Genomic DNA, 15,876 nt, shown 5'->3' with positions numbered 1-15,876 from the left:
AGATGTATATAACTTAATTACTGAATAAATGAAGGCTGCATAAACAACTTAAATAATAATAATTGCTTAATTGTATATTTATGATAAAACAAAAATCAAAACCCATCGTTTTAAGTTACATCTCAAATAAAGTTTTATTTTATTAGATAGATATCTATATTTTGTCTATCGAGAGAACACGCCACAGCCCGACAATAATCGGTTCTTCTGCGCATCCCTACTCGACACCCAGCCAATGTGAAACCAGTGCATCCTAAACGGCTCCCAACCATTGTTTGCTTATTCTCAACGAAAAAGGTTTTACGAACAGGTAAATACGGCTCAGATATTTGACAAATATTTTTAAGGTTATTTACATACTGATCCAAGTATAATTTGAGACGCAAATAAAAGTTCGCAACCATGTCAATACCACTATAGCACCAAATCAAAAAAAAAAAAATAATAAATACAAGAGTTCATTGGAGCCATCATCAACAAATTTTCTTCTAATTAAATATCCAGAAGAGATTATAAAAATTAGTAAAATAGTGCCTCAGAAATATGCCTATAATGCTGATGTATGATTTTTTTATTTTTACATTTTTATATTTTGTTGACGTTAATTTTTATAATTTACTTACAATATAAAATTTTAAAAAAACACCAACACATTTTTAACCTTTTGAGACAGTCTTAAGTCTGCATGAAGTGGAGAAATTTGTGTTGTCAAAAACGGGAGCTGTTTACCTTTTGTAAAGCGGAAGCGGTCCGATGACAGGGTGTCCTGTACCTGTGCAGGATCGGCGTGTACTGTTTTGGTCATTGTTGTGGTCCATTGGCTGCTTAACGACGATTGGGGCTGCAATGGCGGGGCATGGCGTGGAATATCGAATAGACTCCTCTGAGTTTGTATATGAGTTGTGGATGAGTGGGTGGGTCACAGTTTAGTATTAACTTGAAAAAATGATTGAAAACACCTTTATCTGGTATTGGCTGGGTGTGTATGGGTGGAATATATTAAACAAGCCTCTGAAAAATGTCAAGTTTGCCACGCCACTCTATGTACGAGACATTAGATTCATCTAGTGTTACGCATGAATGACAAATTATTGAAGTTCATAATATACCTAGATATATATAAGAATTTAGTAAATAATTCCAAATGGCCAATGAAAACTTGAAGACCTAGTCACAACTAGGTCACTAGGACTACATGGCTTGTAATAATTATAAATTTACATCAATATTTTATATATAATATTTATCCTGTATGATTCACCAAGCAAGCGCACCCCTGTTTTTTTTTAATAATTTATTTATTGTAATTCTGATTATTAGAATTTTCTAATACACTTTGGACTATATTTTTAGTTATGCAGATTTATAACTTTATAAGTACAAATTCATCTCAAAAATTGAAAATAGTTTGAAAAAAATCTGAAACGATAAAAATAGTATAACAAATCTAAGCATTTGCCAAATTTCAGAAACAGTCTTGCAGCATACTCGTTCTTAGCCAATTTAACGACTCATTGAAGAAAACTTTGACGGTTATTAATTACCTATCCAATAGATATTTAGGCTACTAAGTCGGGGGTCCAAACCCCCACCTTTCGTTCCTATGCTTGTACTACGTCTGAGAGTTGCGGACACTGTCGACAGTTATTACTATAGTGGACGCGTGTTTAAATTATATAGGTAATAACTTATTACCTAGTTAGATATTAAAAGATAACAATGTAGTATATTATAATATCAAATTACATTAAGAGTAAGGCACACTGGCATTTATTATCTCCGTCTTACAAATATAATGGCAAATTTTACGTTCACAATGACACATTTTACTCTGTAATTCCTAAAACTAGAGTGAATTTACTTTTTATAAAATTTAAAGGTAAGAATATTATCTAGAACATATCGGAAAATTGTATTGATATTATTATTTTTAAGGAAGTTATGATTATTTTAAAATGTACAAAAAACCTAAAGTTTAAAAATAGTCATAACCTGCTTCTTGTCCTAAATAATAATATTACCTTTAAATTTTATTAGAGGTGAATTCACTCTCGTTTTAGAAATTACGGAGTAAAATAAAAAATAAAAATGAAAAAAACAAAATTAGTTACACATAAATTATACAATAGTTTCCTTACATTAAGTTGTACATATCAATAAGTTTTAGAAATGTAATGATTTAATTGGTGTTGGATTCGATTGGGCTGAGGGTTTCGAAGAGGTTGTCAGGCGTTTCTACGCTTTTTCTATCTATAAAAAGACATTTGCATGAACAAATTGTAGGTAATAGGTACTGCATTTATGTTAAGTCAAAAATTAATAAAATAAAACCACATGTGCATTATCAAACTATTTACACATCGACATCGCTCATGTATGCATTACATGTAAAAATAAATTTATCTCGTCCAAACGGTATAACTGATAATCGCTAACAATTGTTTGGACAGAACTATTACAATCGCTCAAACGACCACTGCCCCAAATTTTGTACACATATTATTTAAGATCCCGGACGAATTATAAGAGTATTGGATTAGGAACCACGGTAACAGCAATTATATACAAAAGGCAGTGACTGAAAAATCAAAAAATACTCGACTGATTTGAACGATTCCATAAAAGTTTAGATATTTGATTGAAACAGTTAATTAAGCGTGCGTATACCTGCTATTAATAATATTTAAATCTTAACCGCATATTCGAATATTTCTTCTTGCTATTGGTTACAGAAAAAAGTTACTTATTATTTGTTAGTTTATTACTAGCTATATAGTTTATTTTTAATTATTATATAGTATTGGCACAATAGCCAAAATCTAATATACGACGGGTATAACCTACCTACCTATATTTATGTTAATTAAATTATTTATATTATCCGGGATAGTCAAATTACACTTATTACCTAAAAAGAAATTGTCAAATAATTTGCACTTGGGTTCAAAAAAGGTAATGGTCAAACTTCACTCGAGTAAAAGGCAGGTAGTGGTCAAACTTCACGCGTTCAAAATAAGGAGTTAAAATTTAAGGTCACTATGGATGTTCACGTTTATTATTATAAAAATATTTAACGATTTAAAAAAAGAATTACTAAAAAAAATTATAAAAATGAAAAAATAATAATAATAAAACTGACGATTTAAAATAAGAATAAAAAAATTATATATATATTATTATTACAAAAATTATCAAAATTAGTAAAAAAGTTATAATAATGACAATAATAATATTTGATGATTTAATATAATATGTATATATAATATTATATTAACATAATGGACAAAGGTATTTATAAAACAATAATTTTTAACTATGCCAATGATAAAAATTATTGTCAGTCCTAAGCCTGTAATTAGGAAGAGAAATGAGTGTTTTCCAAACGTTTAATCCCTTCAAATGCAAGATATTTTTGTTAGAATACCTTTTTTGAGCCCAAGTGCAGTTCTTCTAAAATAAGTGCAATTCGACCATAATATCAATTTGTTCATAGGTTTTTCTACGCTAAGGTAATCTAATGAGAACATTGAACCATCTAGAGTCTAGAGTCTAGATTCTAGACAAACTTTCCAATCAATGGATATTTAAAATTATAAGAGTTCTCCATTACCTAGTGAAAAGAAAAACATAAAAAACTAAAAAAAAAGTCATCAAGACCTGAAGTGCACTTGTGCCTTTAGTACTAAGCTAATATAGTATTGAATTAGTTTTTAAAATAAAATTATTTTATAGGTATTATTGTAGTAGTACTAATAATAAATAAAATACTTATACAATTCTTTAAAATTTAGTGGAAGTTTAAATTTTATAATTTCTTCTTGGTGGTTTTTTTTAATTGCCTAATCACAACAAAAAGTTTACCTATACCGGCTATACCATTGATTAGTATATTTAATCAATGCCTATATTCTGTCGTTGCTCATTTATTTTGCTTTGCCCTCTGTGATTTATCTCAAAATTATTATTTTTTAATAACTCATGGATTGAATTTATTTTTATAGTGAGATATATATATTTCATAATTCCTAATTATTACTTACCTAATAGTTTACATTTTAATATTTTATGATATTTTCATTTATAATTTTGTAATTCGTAATCTGTAATATCTATGTTATTATTTTTTTTGTGATTTACCTACATTTCTATATTCAATTTACTATACATATTTAAGATGGTAAATTAATAATTATATTAAAATTTAAAAACGATAGTGTATTTATAGTTATATTATACAATATAGGTACCATTAAAGAGGTACATATTACGAAACAAGTGTAGGTAAATTGTGTAATCAATGGCCTATTGTAATAATAGTTCTAATATATTGTATAGTTTGAGTGATATATTTATATTTTATAGTCTTGAATTGTAGATAATAACAAATGGTATTATCATATTTCGCCGCCAAGTATTCATTTTACCATTCTTTTAAAACATATTAGTGTTGAATTATTCGGAGAATCACGCCAAGAAACCAAAATCATGAAATTAAGATAAAAATTTAAAATAATTCATAAATAATATCTATATTCTATAGAAACGGGTTTTTGCTTGGTTAATTATGACGTTATTGCAATTTATATTTATGTATAAGCCATAAAGTAGATAGTAGAATAAACATATTAATTAGACCAATTTTTTTATTCCATTTTGTTCCTACAATTTACAAATGCGTATTTGCGGCATACCAGCTGCAGTGTCCATCCGAATTGGTTCCGTCCCAACTATTTTGTTTTTACACAGCAGCGTGGCGAGCATCATGATCAATTTATTTGCAGACCTGTGAGGTGTTTCTAGTGGCGGGGGTCTACCGCAACCGGTGTAAGTCGTTCTTTATCTTTACTATTTAGTTTTGTGTCCGGACATTCAGTGCAATACGTCCGTGATTGACTCATGCACGCATTATGTCCAAAGTTAAAGTACAATATTATTACAGGTAAATTAGCACAGGTGAATCGGAAGCATTCGAAAGATGAATTAATATTTAATGAGTGATCTGTCCTACTCCACATCAGTCTACTAATACACGAAGGTCAGTTTTAGCTATAGTACACACAATTCTAAACAGCCGCATAACTAATTCGTACAAAATAAAACAACAACATACATATTAGGCTAACGTCAATTTTCTCGGAATCAAACATTATCGGTAATATTATAACATTTTTAAACGACTAAAGGGCCGTTCTTACAATATCAAGTTTAAGTTAACCGGTACTTAACCAGCCGAATTTTGCCGGTAATAAAATCTGTTATCAGTCGGTTAGCGTTAACTGACAGTTTACCGGACATTATAAGAAAATTAAAAATAATAATAATATGGTCTATCCCTATAAAAACCCAAATAATTATTACAACCATTAATTAATATTATTTAAAACATCCATTCACAGATGTAAAAAAAAAATGTATTAACGCCAGTTGAATTATAACATGATAATAGTATGTGTTTTTACCTTTTATTGAAAATCATTACGGAATATATCGTTTTGAATTTATAAACTATATTTCAATTTGTATAAACCCGGTTTTAGATGGATACGAGATGTTTTCTTTGCATATTATTGCTAGCACTGGCGACTACGGACACGATAAGTGCTGCAAAAATATTAGCCATCACGCCGATAGCAGCAGCCAGTCATTGGAATGTTATGAGCTCCGTTCTGGAAGTACTATTAAATCGGGGCCACACGATTACAGTAGTGTCGCCATTTCCGAGGAAGATACCGCACGAGAATTACACACAAATCGACGTATCTAAACTAGTGCCGTTTGCAATAGCATCGCCTTGGGAAACGGTAAAAATATCCTCAAACGATTTGGAAACGTTATTTACGCTATAAGTATTAATATACCTACCATTATGTAGATACATTGTATACGCAAACCCGTATTTAGTGGGAGGCCCGGGTAGTTTACCGTAAAAATAACATTGACAGATATTTTTAAACGTCAAATTAATAACAATTATTATAAAAGCTAAATGCTTAACCAATAATTTAAGTACTTTTAAAATATATATTTATCAATGAATGAGCTCCAGAGAAGAATAATATTAAGATACTACAGGAACCTACAGGAACCTAACCTACACGAAACTGGGATATAGATGACTATTATTGTATCTGATTCTGATAGATTAAGATTATGCCGGTATGAAATAAGTATAATGTTCCAAGTTAAGCACATAAAAAAAGAAAACTAAACTAATTAACTAATCATAGTATCATATGTTTATACATTATACACTATAGCATATTATTATATACTATTCAATTATTAAATATTGTGTAAATGGGTTCAATAAGTCACAGTACCTATGACTTATGTAATTTTTTAGATTACTAGTTTTTTTTTTGTATGATAATATTATAATAATTTATTAATTTATATGAAAAAGTTTATGTTTATGTGTCAAAAAGCTTTAGAACTTAAAAGAGAAAGCAATGAATTTTAAAACTTAAATGCCTACTACAGTTTTTAATTGCGTATTATACAATAATATACTATATTATTATGATTTGTTTACATTAATATGTTGTATGAGGACGTCGTATAATACACGTGTGCTGTCTCTGTCTAACTATAACGCTTAACATACCAAATGTACATAACAATAATACATACATATTTTAATATAATAGCGAATTTACTCATTATAAAACTTAAAGGTCAGAATATTATTTATGGCCTTACATAAGGTAATTTTTATATTTTAATTTAAAATACCTACTTATATAGCTTGTTTTAAAATTAAAATATAAATTAAAACCTACGCGGCGCCCTAAATAGTATACTTATCTTTTAAATTGATATCAGGTCGAATAACTCTACTAAAAACAACAGAGTGAAATGAATTATTCTGAACGTAAAATGTTCAATATTTTGCGTTAGTTAGACGGAGCACGGAGCAACACATATGGGTACAACGTCCTACTAAAAAGGTTATGCGTTTATAACTTATGGGATAGATAATTTTAACTACATAACAAGTCAACAAAATTTAAAATATTTGTATTGAAATGTAACCATTTAACTAATTATTATTAGTTATTACATACTAGTATATTGTAGTATGTATATGTAATATGTTTATATGTATTAGCCATTCGTATAAATTGTAGTAATGTACAATAATTAAACAATAAATTATATTGCGTATTAACAAATAATACAATTAATGTAATTAGAACCAGTTCTTGTTACAGAAAAATAACTATAAAAAACGTGGGCAAATGAGTACCGTTGCTATACAGTATAGGCGTCGAGCGGGTCACTATAGTAGATATGTTAAATTTGAATTCAATAATATAATATCATCGAAAAAAAAAAATATTCTGGGCAAAGTCAGCCTAAATTACTTTGACCAAAAAAATTGCATTTGAAAATGTCATTGTGCGTATGCAATATAATATTATACTTTAAAAGTATCAATTATCCACAAATAATAATTTATATTACAACAAAATAACTAATTATTATTCTTCGTTTAAAATTTGAATACCTAATTTCGTCCAAATTTTTACTTGAAATATCTATAAAAAAACTGATTATATATTTTTAGATTTTTTTATCAATACTATAAATGTTCATTCCTTAATTATATTACATACATTTTAACCTAACCTAACCGATATTTCTTTTTTGAGAGACAATAATAATATACTAAAGTAAATCTCATTACAGGTGGTCGGAGTGTACAAGCCCCCTACGAGATGTCTGAAATTTCTAAACGACGTTCAACAGCACATGTGCCGCACAGCATTCGACCACCCAGACCTCCAGCTTGCGTTACACACGCAGCACTACGATCTCGTAATCACAGAGTTGCTTGCCTCCCGGTGCGACTTGTACTTGGCTAGCCACCTGGGTATACCACACGTGGCCATCATGTCCAGTCAGATGCTAACCTGGTACCAGGATTCGTTCGACAGCCCGTCGAACCCGTCGTATATCACTACCCTGAACTCGCCGTACCCAAAGCCGGAGACGTTCGTCCAACGGTTTTGGAACGTCGTCGACTATGTGACAATTTTTATGTACTTCAAGTACATCGACACTGCGGCCACGGAAATGGGCCGTAAATATTTCGGTAACGACAGGCCGCACGCTGAGGCATTACTCCGAAACGTATCAATGGTGTTCCTCAACACGCATTCGAACTTTGATTTTTCCAAACCGTTGGCGACCAATTTCAAAGAAATCGGAGGCATACACTTAAAACCACCCAAACCGTTGCCCACCGTAAGAATGAATATTATAATAAAAAAAAAATGGTCTTATAGTGCCAAACACATATCAGGAGAGACACCTCTATATAATTTTGACCAATATATAGGTAGGTATACATGCTTATATTACATGCTAAGTAACAAGACTCCGCCCGGGTAGTGAATAGGTTTTTTTGATAAAAGCCGAAAATATGGTGCCATTGGTGTATTCCTGCTTCATCTTTTATTTTTCCAGAAGCAGGATTTGGGTATCGAGTCAATAGTTCCACTATTCCAGGGGACAACCCGTTAAAAAAATATTAATTTCAACATTATATAATATTATATATTATAAATTATAATATTATGTAATAATAGAAGATAAATGAATGTTATATGTATTCAAATTTCATTTATATTATATATATATATATCATTGATTATAATTTATAATTTATAAATACTATATATAATAGTATTTATAATCAATGATAATATACAAAACGTAAAAAAAGTAAATAAGTAAAAAATTAAAGACTTGTAAAAGTATAAAGACGATTAGTTTACTAGTTACCATAGTGGCTTAGGTGACAAAAGAAACTGAACACCACAAAAATGTTATAGTTTTTTAATATTAATATGGTTAGCGATAGTTAGCCATGACTGACCTAATACTGACTGATTTTGCATATTATGTATCTTCAATATTTTTAAGCTGCTACTATAACAACTTTTGAGGAACAATGACGTGTTACATTTTCAAGTTTATTGACCCAACAAAAAAGTTTACCGGCATTTATTGAAAAAAACTAAAAAAAATTGAGAATTCAAAAAGTCTATAAATAACTCAAAAATAGTCAGCATATTTTTAAAAATTGTATGATGTATAGAAAATGCTAATATGAGTAATACAAACATTCGACGGATAAAATCATGTACTTACAATTATTCGTTTTTGAGTTACACCAAAAAAACAAAATCAATTTTGTAGAATACTGGTTTTGCATCCAAATTTCCGTTTTTCCTTAATTTTTTTTTTTGCAATTCTTGACGCTTTTTAAACTGCTGAGAATTTTTCACATTTGACCTCCAAAAGTACCAACATGATTTACTTTACTGCCAGAAAAGATGCTGAAGTAAAAAATCGAAGCATTTTTACTGCCCCAAAAGATGATGACAGACCCAAATAAAAAAAAAAAAACTCACATCATTGTAAAATCAATACACTCATCGCTCCACAAAAAATCTCAAAATTACTAACGAGGGTACTTATAATAGCTATGTTCCTAATTTATGTATAGAAAAATTAAAGTGATGGCTTTGTCGGGACATTCTATGAAAAAGCTGTATTTTGAACGATTTATTTTAATTAATATTTGCATTTTTATAAGAATAGAGTCATTCACGTGACGTTCAGAAAACAAATGACAGTTATCAGTCATAAATTCAATTGTACAGGACCTGCAGGAATTTATCGACGGCTCTGAACATGGCGTAATATATTTCAGTTTGGGGTCCGTGGTCAGGATGGAAGATTTACCAATTGCCATACAACACGGACTCAAAGAAGGATTCGGAGAATTATCGCAAAAGGTTTTATGGAAGTTAGAGTCAGATCGACCAATTATCAATCTTCCTAAAAATGTAATTACAAGAAAATGGTTTCCTCAGTATGATATTATAAGTAAGAATATTTCTATTTGATCGATAAACAATAATTATAATTTATTATATATTATAAATTATAATATACAACTGAATAATTGTTTAAAATTAGATAATGTCAGAAACTTGCATTAATAAAATTATATAAATGTTAGTTATTAATTAATGAAATAATCAATCGTTTTAACCAGCTCGTAGTTATATAACAGCATACCTATATGTACTAATTATATTTAATAAAATAAAATAATATGTTAACAGTAATACTCAAAATGTTAGTATAAAACAAAATGTACAACCTACTCTAATTACATAAATATTCACAGTATGATTTTTATAACTCTAAACTTTATGAATTCTTTTTTTTTATCCAAATGTATAATTGTTTAAATATGTAGAACTGAGTAGTAGGTAGGTAAGTACTCAGAATTTTTGTCCTAAGGTTTTTTTTTTTTAAAATAAACTTTTACATAAAAAATGTTCCAAGTTCTCTTATATATTAATAATGTCATATAAATTACAATAATTTTTAACTTGCATTTTAAATTTATTTTATTTGGTATATACCTAACGAATAATTCAGTAATCAAATTACTAAAGCGCGCCCACAAGATAAAATCCCACCCAGAGCAAGATAAAAATTACTTATAATCTAATATTAGTTATAGTGATTTTGATATGAAAGTGCATGTAGTTAAACATTCCCAGGGGGGCAATGGCCCCTTCGCCCCCCCCCCTGCGGGCGCCATTGATATTTCCTTTTTTGAGCTATAGTAGGTTAGCTATAATATATTATAATATAATATATATCATATACAATTTTTATTTATATCATACTATGAATTATGAATTATTAACTATTTTTGTTTTAAACAAATAGTTGATCGTATCCCTGTTGATATTTGTACACTGTTGAGTGTTGACTGTTGTATATACCGTATAATTGAGGATTTATTAATAATCTTTACGAAAACAGCATTGATTTAATGATTTATTATCCATTCAAGCGAGACATTGATAACAAAAACAACAAACGATTACACATTTTATTTATATTTTCTTGTATGAATTAAAAAAAAAAAATGTATAAAGTTTTAAAAGTTTTGAAATTCTTGCACATATGTGTGTGTTTATTTTTGTTATTTAAAAATAGTAGGGTGGCTTTTACGTCGGCATAAATTTAATGAGATAAAAGAACAAGTTTCAAATAAAAGTTTTTTACAGTCATAAATAACACATAAATAGGAAATGTTTTCCCGGTAAATGTTCTTATGGTTAAAATATCTAGGGGAGGAAAAGGGTTATCAGCGTTCATTCGTGTATGAAGCGCATTGATTTTTCAATAAATTTGGATGGTGGGTTAGAAATCTGGACAGTACCTATTACCGATATATATTTTAGTCCATAGTATTACTTATATAGATAATATTATATACACGTATAAATATTTGTTGTATTTTTTTTAATCAAAAAAAACTTATTATATCTATTCAGTGAATTATATGCACCTTAAAATCATACAAAGGCAAACCTAGATGTTATCTATATGTATGGAGGGGGAAGTGATGGTATTTGAAAATATGTCGGAAAATATGTTAGCCTATATGCAATAGATCACTTGAATATTAATCGTTTCAACAGTGGTATATAATAGGTCCTATAGATATATTAAAAATTAAATATAATAATATACCTAATGTTTACATAAATTATAATTAATTCTACCTTTTTATTTTTTTAGATCGTTATGATTCGATCGTTTGCTATGTTTTGTACTTTACAACGTGTACAAATTCATTTTTTTTTAATATTGTCGTGTTAATATCTATTTCAGGACATCCAAATGTAAAACTTTTTATCACACACGGTGGTAATTCTGGCGTTATCGAAGCGACTAGCGCAGGCATTCCGGTTCTAGGCTTTCCGATATTTTTTGACCAACCAAGAAATTTGGAACTTTTCAAACATTGGGGTTCCGGCTTGTTTGTAGACTACAATAATTTTACGAAAGAAGACTTTGTATGCAAGATTAAACGAATTCTAAGCGATCAAAGGTAAGATAAACGTTGTTATTATATATAAGTAAACACTTATCCCAGCATAATTAATATAATGGTCTATGATACATAAAATACATATAAAATAAAATATCAAAAATTTGACATTGTTGAGCAAAAATATAATATATTGTATCTACAAACTAAATACTACTATCTAAAAATAAGACGGTAAAATTAGAACCGTGGCTATTATTGTGTTCTTAAATACTTCTTTATTACTTCAGAACTAAGAGTTTCAATGGTTATTTTTTTTCTATTCAAACTATAAATTACATAGGCACTCTCACATTAATATATTATCAATATACAGTACCTACACCATCCAACAATTGGAATAAAAAATATAAAAAATGCAATGCTTCATTTATTATTATTATTTAAAATTGTCAATTAAACAACGATGCAGCAAAACGTATGGTTGGTTCTAAGCCAGTAAAACCCGTGTCCATAAGTTCAGTGTAATAACAGTTCTTCGTAATTGAAAAGATTTAAACTCAAATATTAAACTAATTCACGTGCTTGATTGAAAATATTTTCTCGAGCGTATTAATTTATAGATTGGTATATTCAAAAATTACAATAGAAGGTACCTAATCTCAATCAAATTAAACAAAATGTATACATAGAGAATCAAATATTTACATAACATTGCTTGCAATAATAATAAATTTGTATGCAAACATGCATATAAGTTATAACTATTAATAAATATTATTTGAACTTTAAACTTTTAAGAGAAAAATAAATTTGACATATTCGCGCGAATAGAAAATATTTTTAGCTATATGATTCATATTATTATAACACATTTTAACTTAAGGAAATATAAGAAATCCTTTACTTGAGGAAGTAAGTTGTCATTGTATTAAGAGTTTACATAACCATTATAATTTGTAATTTTCTGGATAGGTAATAAGTAATATGTAACAACTATTTAAATGTAAAACCATACTTTCTAACTTTTTCTTACAGAATAAATACCCGATTGGGTATATAAATTAAAATAAATATAATTCTAATCTGATTATATTTAAATTATAATATTATCCAATCTCCATCGTAAAGTTATGACTTTTTCTGCATTTTTAAAAAAAATTAAAATCTTGTAATAAAATATTTTATAAAACAGCTATAAATTAAATACTCTATACTTAAACTGAGACATAAATTGTGTATTATAAATAAATTATAACTATTTAAATTACAAACGTATTAAAAAACATTAAAATATTTATACTTGTTTGTATGCTGGATACCATGAATTAATAACAATGAATTAAGTAATGTAGGTATATTCAGTTATTTCAAAAAAAAAATATATTGACTTTTAACCTATAAAGTTGCTACCTATCATATAATGCGATTAATTCACACACAATTGAACTTTTATTAGTACCTATGTAAAGTGTTATGTAGGTATAATTTAAATGTATTAATTGCATGAAATTTATAGCAGTAAAATTGCATACATGTGAATTATGTTCGGTGTTAGAGATATTATTTTGATTTTTAATCTCAAAATATTTAACAAATTTAAAAAAATATATTTAACATTAGAACAGTAAGTTCTGACCTATGACAAAATTCAAAACATACTAAAAAAATATTGTGTTAAAATAAATTAAATTAAATAGATAGTTATTTATAATTCAGTTATTTCTGTAATTAAATATAAATAATTATTATTTTGAACATTAATTATTAACGGATTATTATAACTTATAAGTATATCCACCAAAAATTATACAGAAAAACTTAATATTGGATTTAAGTAAATGTTTGATATAAACTATACTTGTCTTTAATTCTAGGTTCAAAGACAATGCCGTGGATTTATCGCACCGTTTCCACGACCGTCCACATAATCCTAAAGACACAGTGGCCTATTGGATAGAGTACGTGTTGCGACACGACGGCGCACACCATTTGAAATCAGAGGCCGTAAATACTAAATGGTATCAGTACTTCTCGTTTGACTTTCTTGTGATAGGCTTCGTTATTATCATATCATTATTGTATTTCTTTTATAATGTTATTTCAATCATATTAAAATGAATACCTTCAATAACATGGGATAGTCGCTCGTTTTTATGTTTCTGTTCTAAATTCTAATTCATATTATTATGTTGTTGGTCGATATCTTTTTTCCCATCTCACTATCAATTGAAATTTGAAATATAATATTTTATACTATTGTTAATTATAAACTTCCATCAAATAAATATCAACTGAATTTGTAGCTCCAAAAACTTTTATACAGTTTTCGGCTAAATTTTTTAAGGTAAAAAAACAAAAATGTTGCCGAGATAAAATTTATAAAACCTTTGACCGATTCGTATTTCTTTTATCTTCTCCAATTTTACACCCCTTCCATTACGGTCTGGATGTTGAAACTTTTGGCTCGAAGCGGTAGGTAGTTACCCCGAATTCGTTCACACAGCAACAGTACAAACAACAGACGAAGAAAAATCAATAACCGTCTTACTCGTCTTTCAAAGACCAGTAATTAAAAAATAATAATAATACCCCCAAAAGTTGGACACATCTACAACTCTACAAGTAATGATTTAACATAGATTAAACTTTAGGTATATTATTTACTTTTTAATAACTAGAATATAGGTATAACTTATACGTAATTATAACAATTATATATAATTTAATTACATATTCCATTAACTGAATGTGTTTCTTGACCGAAATATTATGTTATATTTTACATGCTATTGCTAACTAGTGTATTGATATTTGCTATAAGTACATCCAAATAATTATTTTATTTATACTGAGCAGTTACAATATTATTATAATAGCCACCTCATAACGATATTTTTTTAGTTTTAATGGTGTACCAATTTAATATACATATTATGCGTACCTATACCTACCTGTACATCAAGCCTGCGTTTTGTGTGTGTTTAGTATTTTGGTCTAGAATTTAATGATTTCTATCTATATCCTCTAATAAAATATAGTATGAGATACAGATATTGAAAAGTTAAAATTGGAATAGAAAATCAATTTATAATTCCTATGTATGCGTAGACTGAAACGGAGTTGTATGACGTATACACTATACATTTAATTTAACAGAAAATGGTAGAATCAAATGGGTATGATAAAGTGTAAGGATTTAGCTGGATGTTTTTATGGTTTATTTTAGTAATGCAATATAACATGAATATCAATACACGGGTTTAATGACGATAATAATAATAATTCTAAAAACGAGAAAATCCATTGAATATCAATAAAAGTTTTTTACTCTATTCAATTTTAAAAGTTTTATTGTTAATACTGTGTTAGTATCCACAATGTGGGTTATTAGCTATCAATTTATGTTTATATCACTAAGCAGTAATATTCATGAAATCTATTAACTCATTTTATATAATATACACAACGTAATTACTTAGTCATAAACCCTAATATTAAGATTACTTATAGTATATTAAAATAAGATATTTTGTATTGGAAATGTAGACTTATGACCTAGAAATCGAAACCTTTATTTCAAATTAATTGTAAAACGTTGACAATATGAATACAAATATACAATTGAGAGTAGGTATATATTACTATATTAGTATATAATATATATGTATACATAATATAATTTATAGTATAATAGGAAATAGCTGACTATTTTTAGTTTATACGTTTACACCATACGTTTACTAAGTAGTATTCTATATTTTTTTTATTTATGAAAGTATCATTATACAATATTGATAAGCTTAAAGTATAATGTTATTACTCAAAAATAACTGTAGCTAATAATATATTTAGTCAATATCAAAAACTACACAAGTATTAAACCATTGTTTGAAATTTTACAAAACAATTAATGCACTCTAGTTCAAAATATTGTAAAATGTAAAATAGTATTTTATTTTAATTTATTTCCGAATAATGGAAAAAAAATCAAAAGTAGTTAT

At 27.8% G+C, this 15,876-nt stretch overlaps 1 protein-coding gene across 2 annotated transcripts; it reads left to right on the top strand.

The window, feature by feature from the left end:
* The first annotated feature begins 4,670 nt into the window (after positions 1 to 4,670).
* On the top strand, positions 4,671 to 14,008 carry LOC132942611 (UDP-glucosyltransferase 2-like). 2 transcript variants are annotated; one of them, XM_061011167.1, is made up of 7 exons: positions 4,671 to 4,824; positions 4,940 to 5,035; positions 5,538 to 5,801; positions 7,690 to 8,247; positions 9,672 to 9,897; positions 11,713 to 11,932; positions 13,750 to 14,008. In XM_061011167.1, the coding sequence occupies exons 3-7, from the start codon at positions 5,538 to 5,540 to the stop codon at positions 13,991 to 13,993; spliced, it is 1,512 nt and encodes a 503-aa protein (XP_060867150.1). In that variant the 5' UTR covers positions 4,671 to 4,824; positions 4,940 to 5,035; the 3' UTR covers positions 13,994 to 14,008. The 2 variants fall into 2 exon arrangements, with proteins under 2 accessions (XP_060867150.1, XP_060867151.1); XM_061011168.1 differs by lacking the exon at positions 4,940 to 5,035 and having other exon boundaries at positions 4,692 to 4,939.
* The last annotated feature ends 1,868 nt before the right edge of the window (positions 14,009 to 15,876 follow it).

The sequence above is a fragment of the Metopolophium dirhodum genome, chromosome 4, assembly GCF_019925205.1.
Source record: "Metopolophium dirhodum isolate CAU chromosome 4, ASM1992520v1, whole genome shotgun sequence".
Taxonomy (NCBI): domain Eukaryota; kingdom Metazoa; phylum Arthropoda; class Insecta; order Hemiptera; family Aphididae; genus Metopolophium; species Metopolophium dirhodum.
This window is presented reverse-complemented; position numbering and strand designations above follow the sequence as displayed.

Bases quoted from the DNA above. Each gene is read 5' to 3' on its own strand.
- LOC132942611 (XM_061011167.1), top strand. From the start codon at position 5,538: ATGGATACGAGATGTTTTCTTTGCATATTATTGCTAGCACTGGCGACT. The intron at 5,802-7,689 runs GTAAAAATATCC...ATCTCATTACAG, and splicing joins TAGCATCGCCTTGGGAAACG to GTGGTCGGAGTGTACAAGCC. The intron at 9,898-11,712 runs GTAAGAATATTT...TATCTATTTCAG, and splicing joins TCCTCAGTATGATATTATAA to GACATCCAAATGTAAAACTT.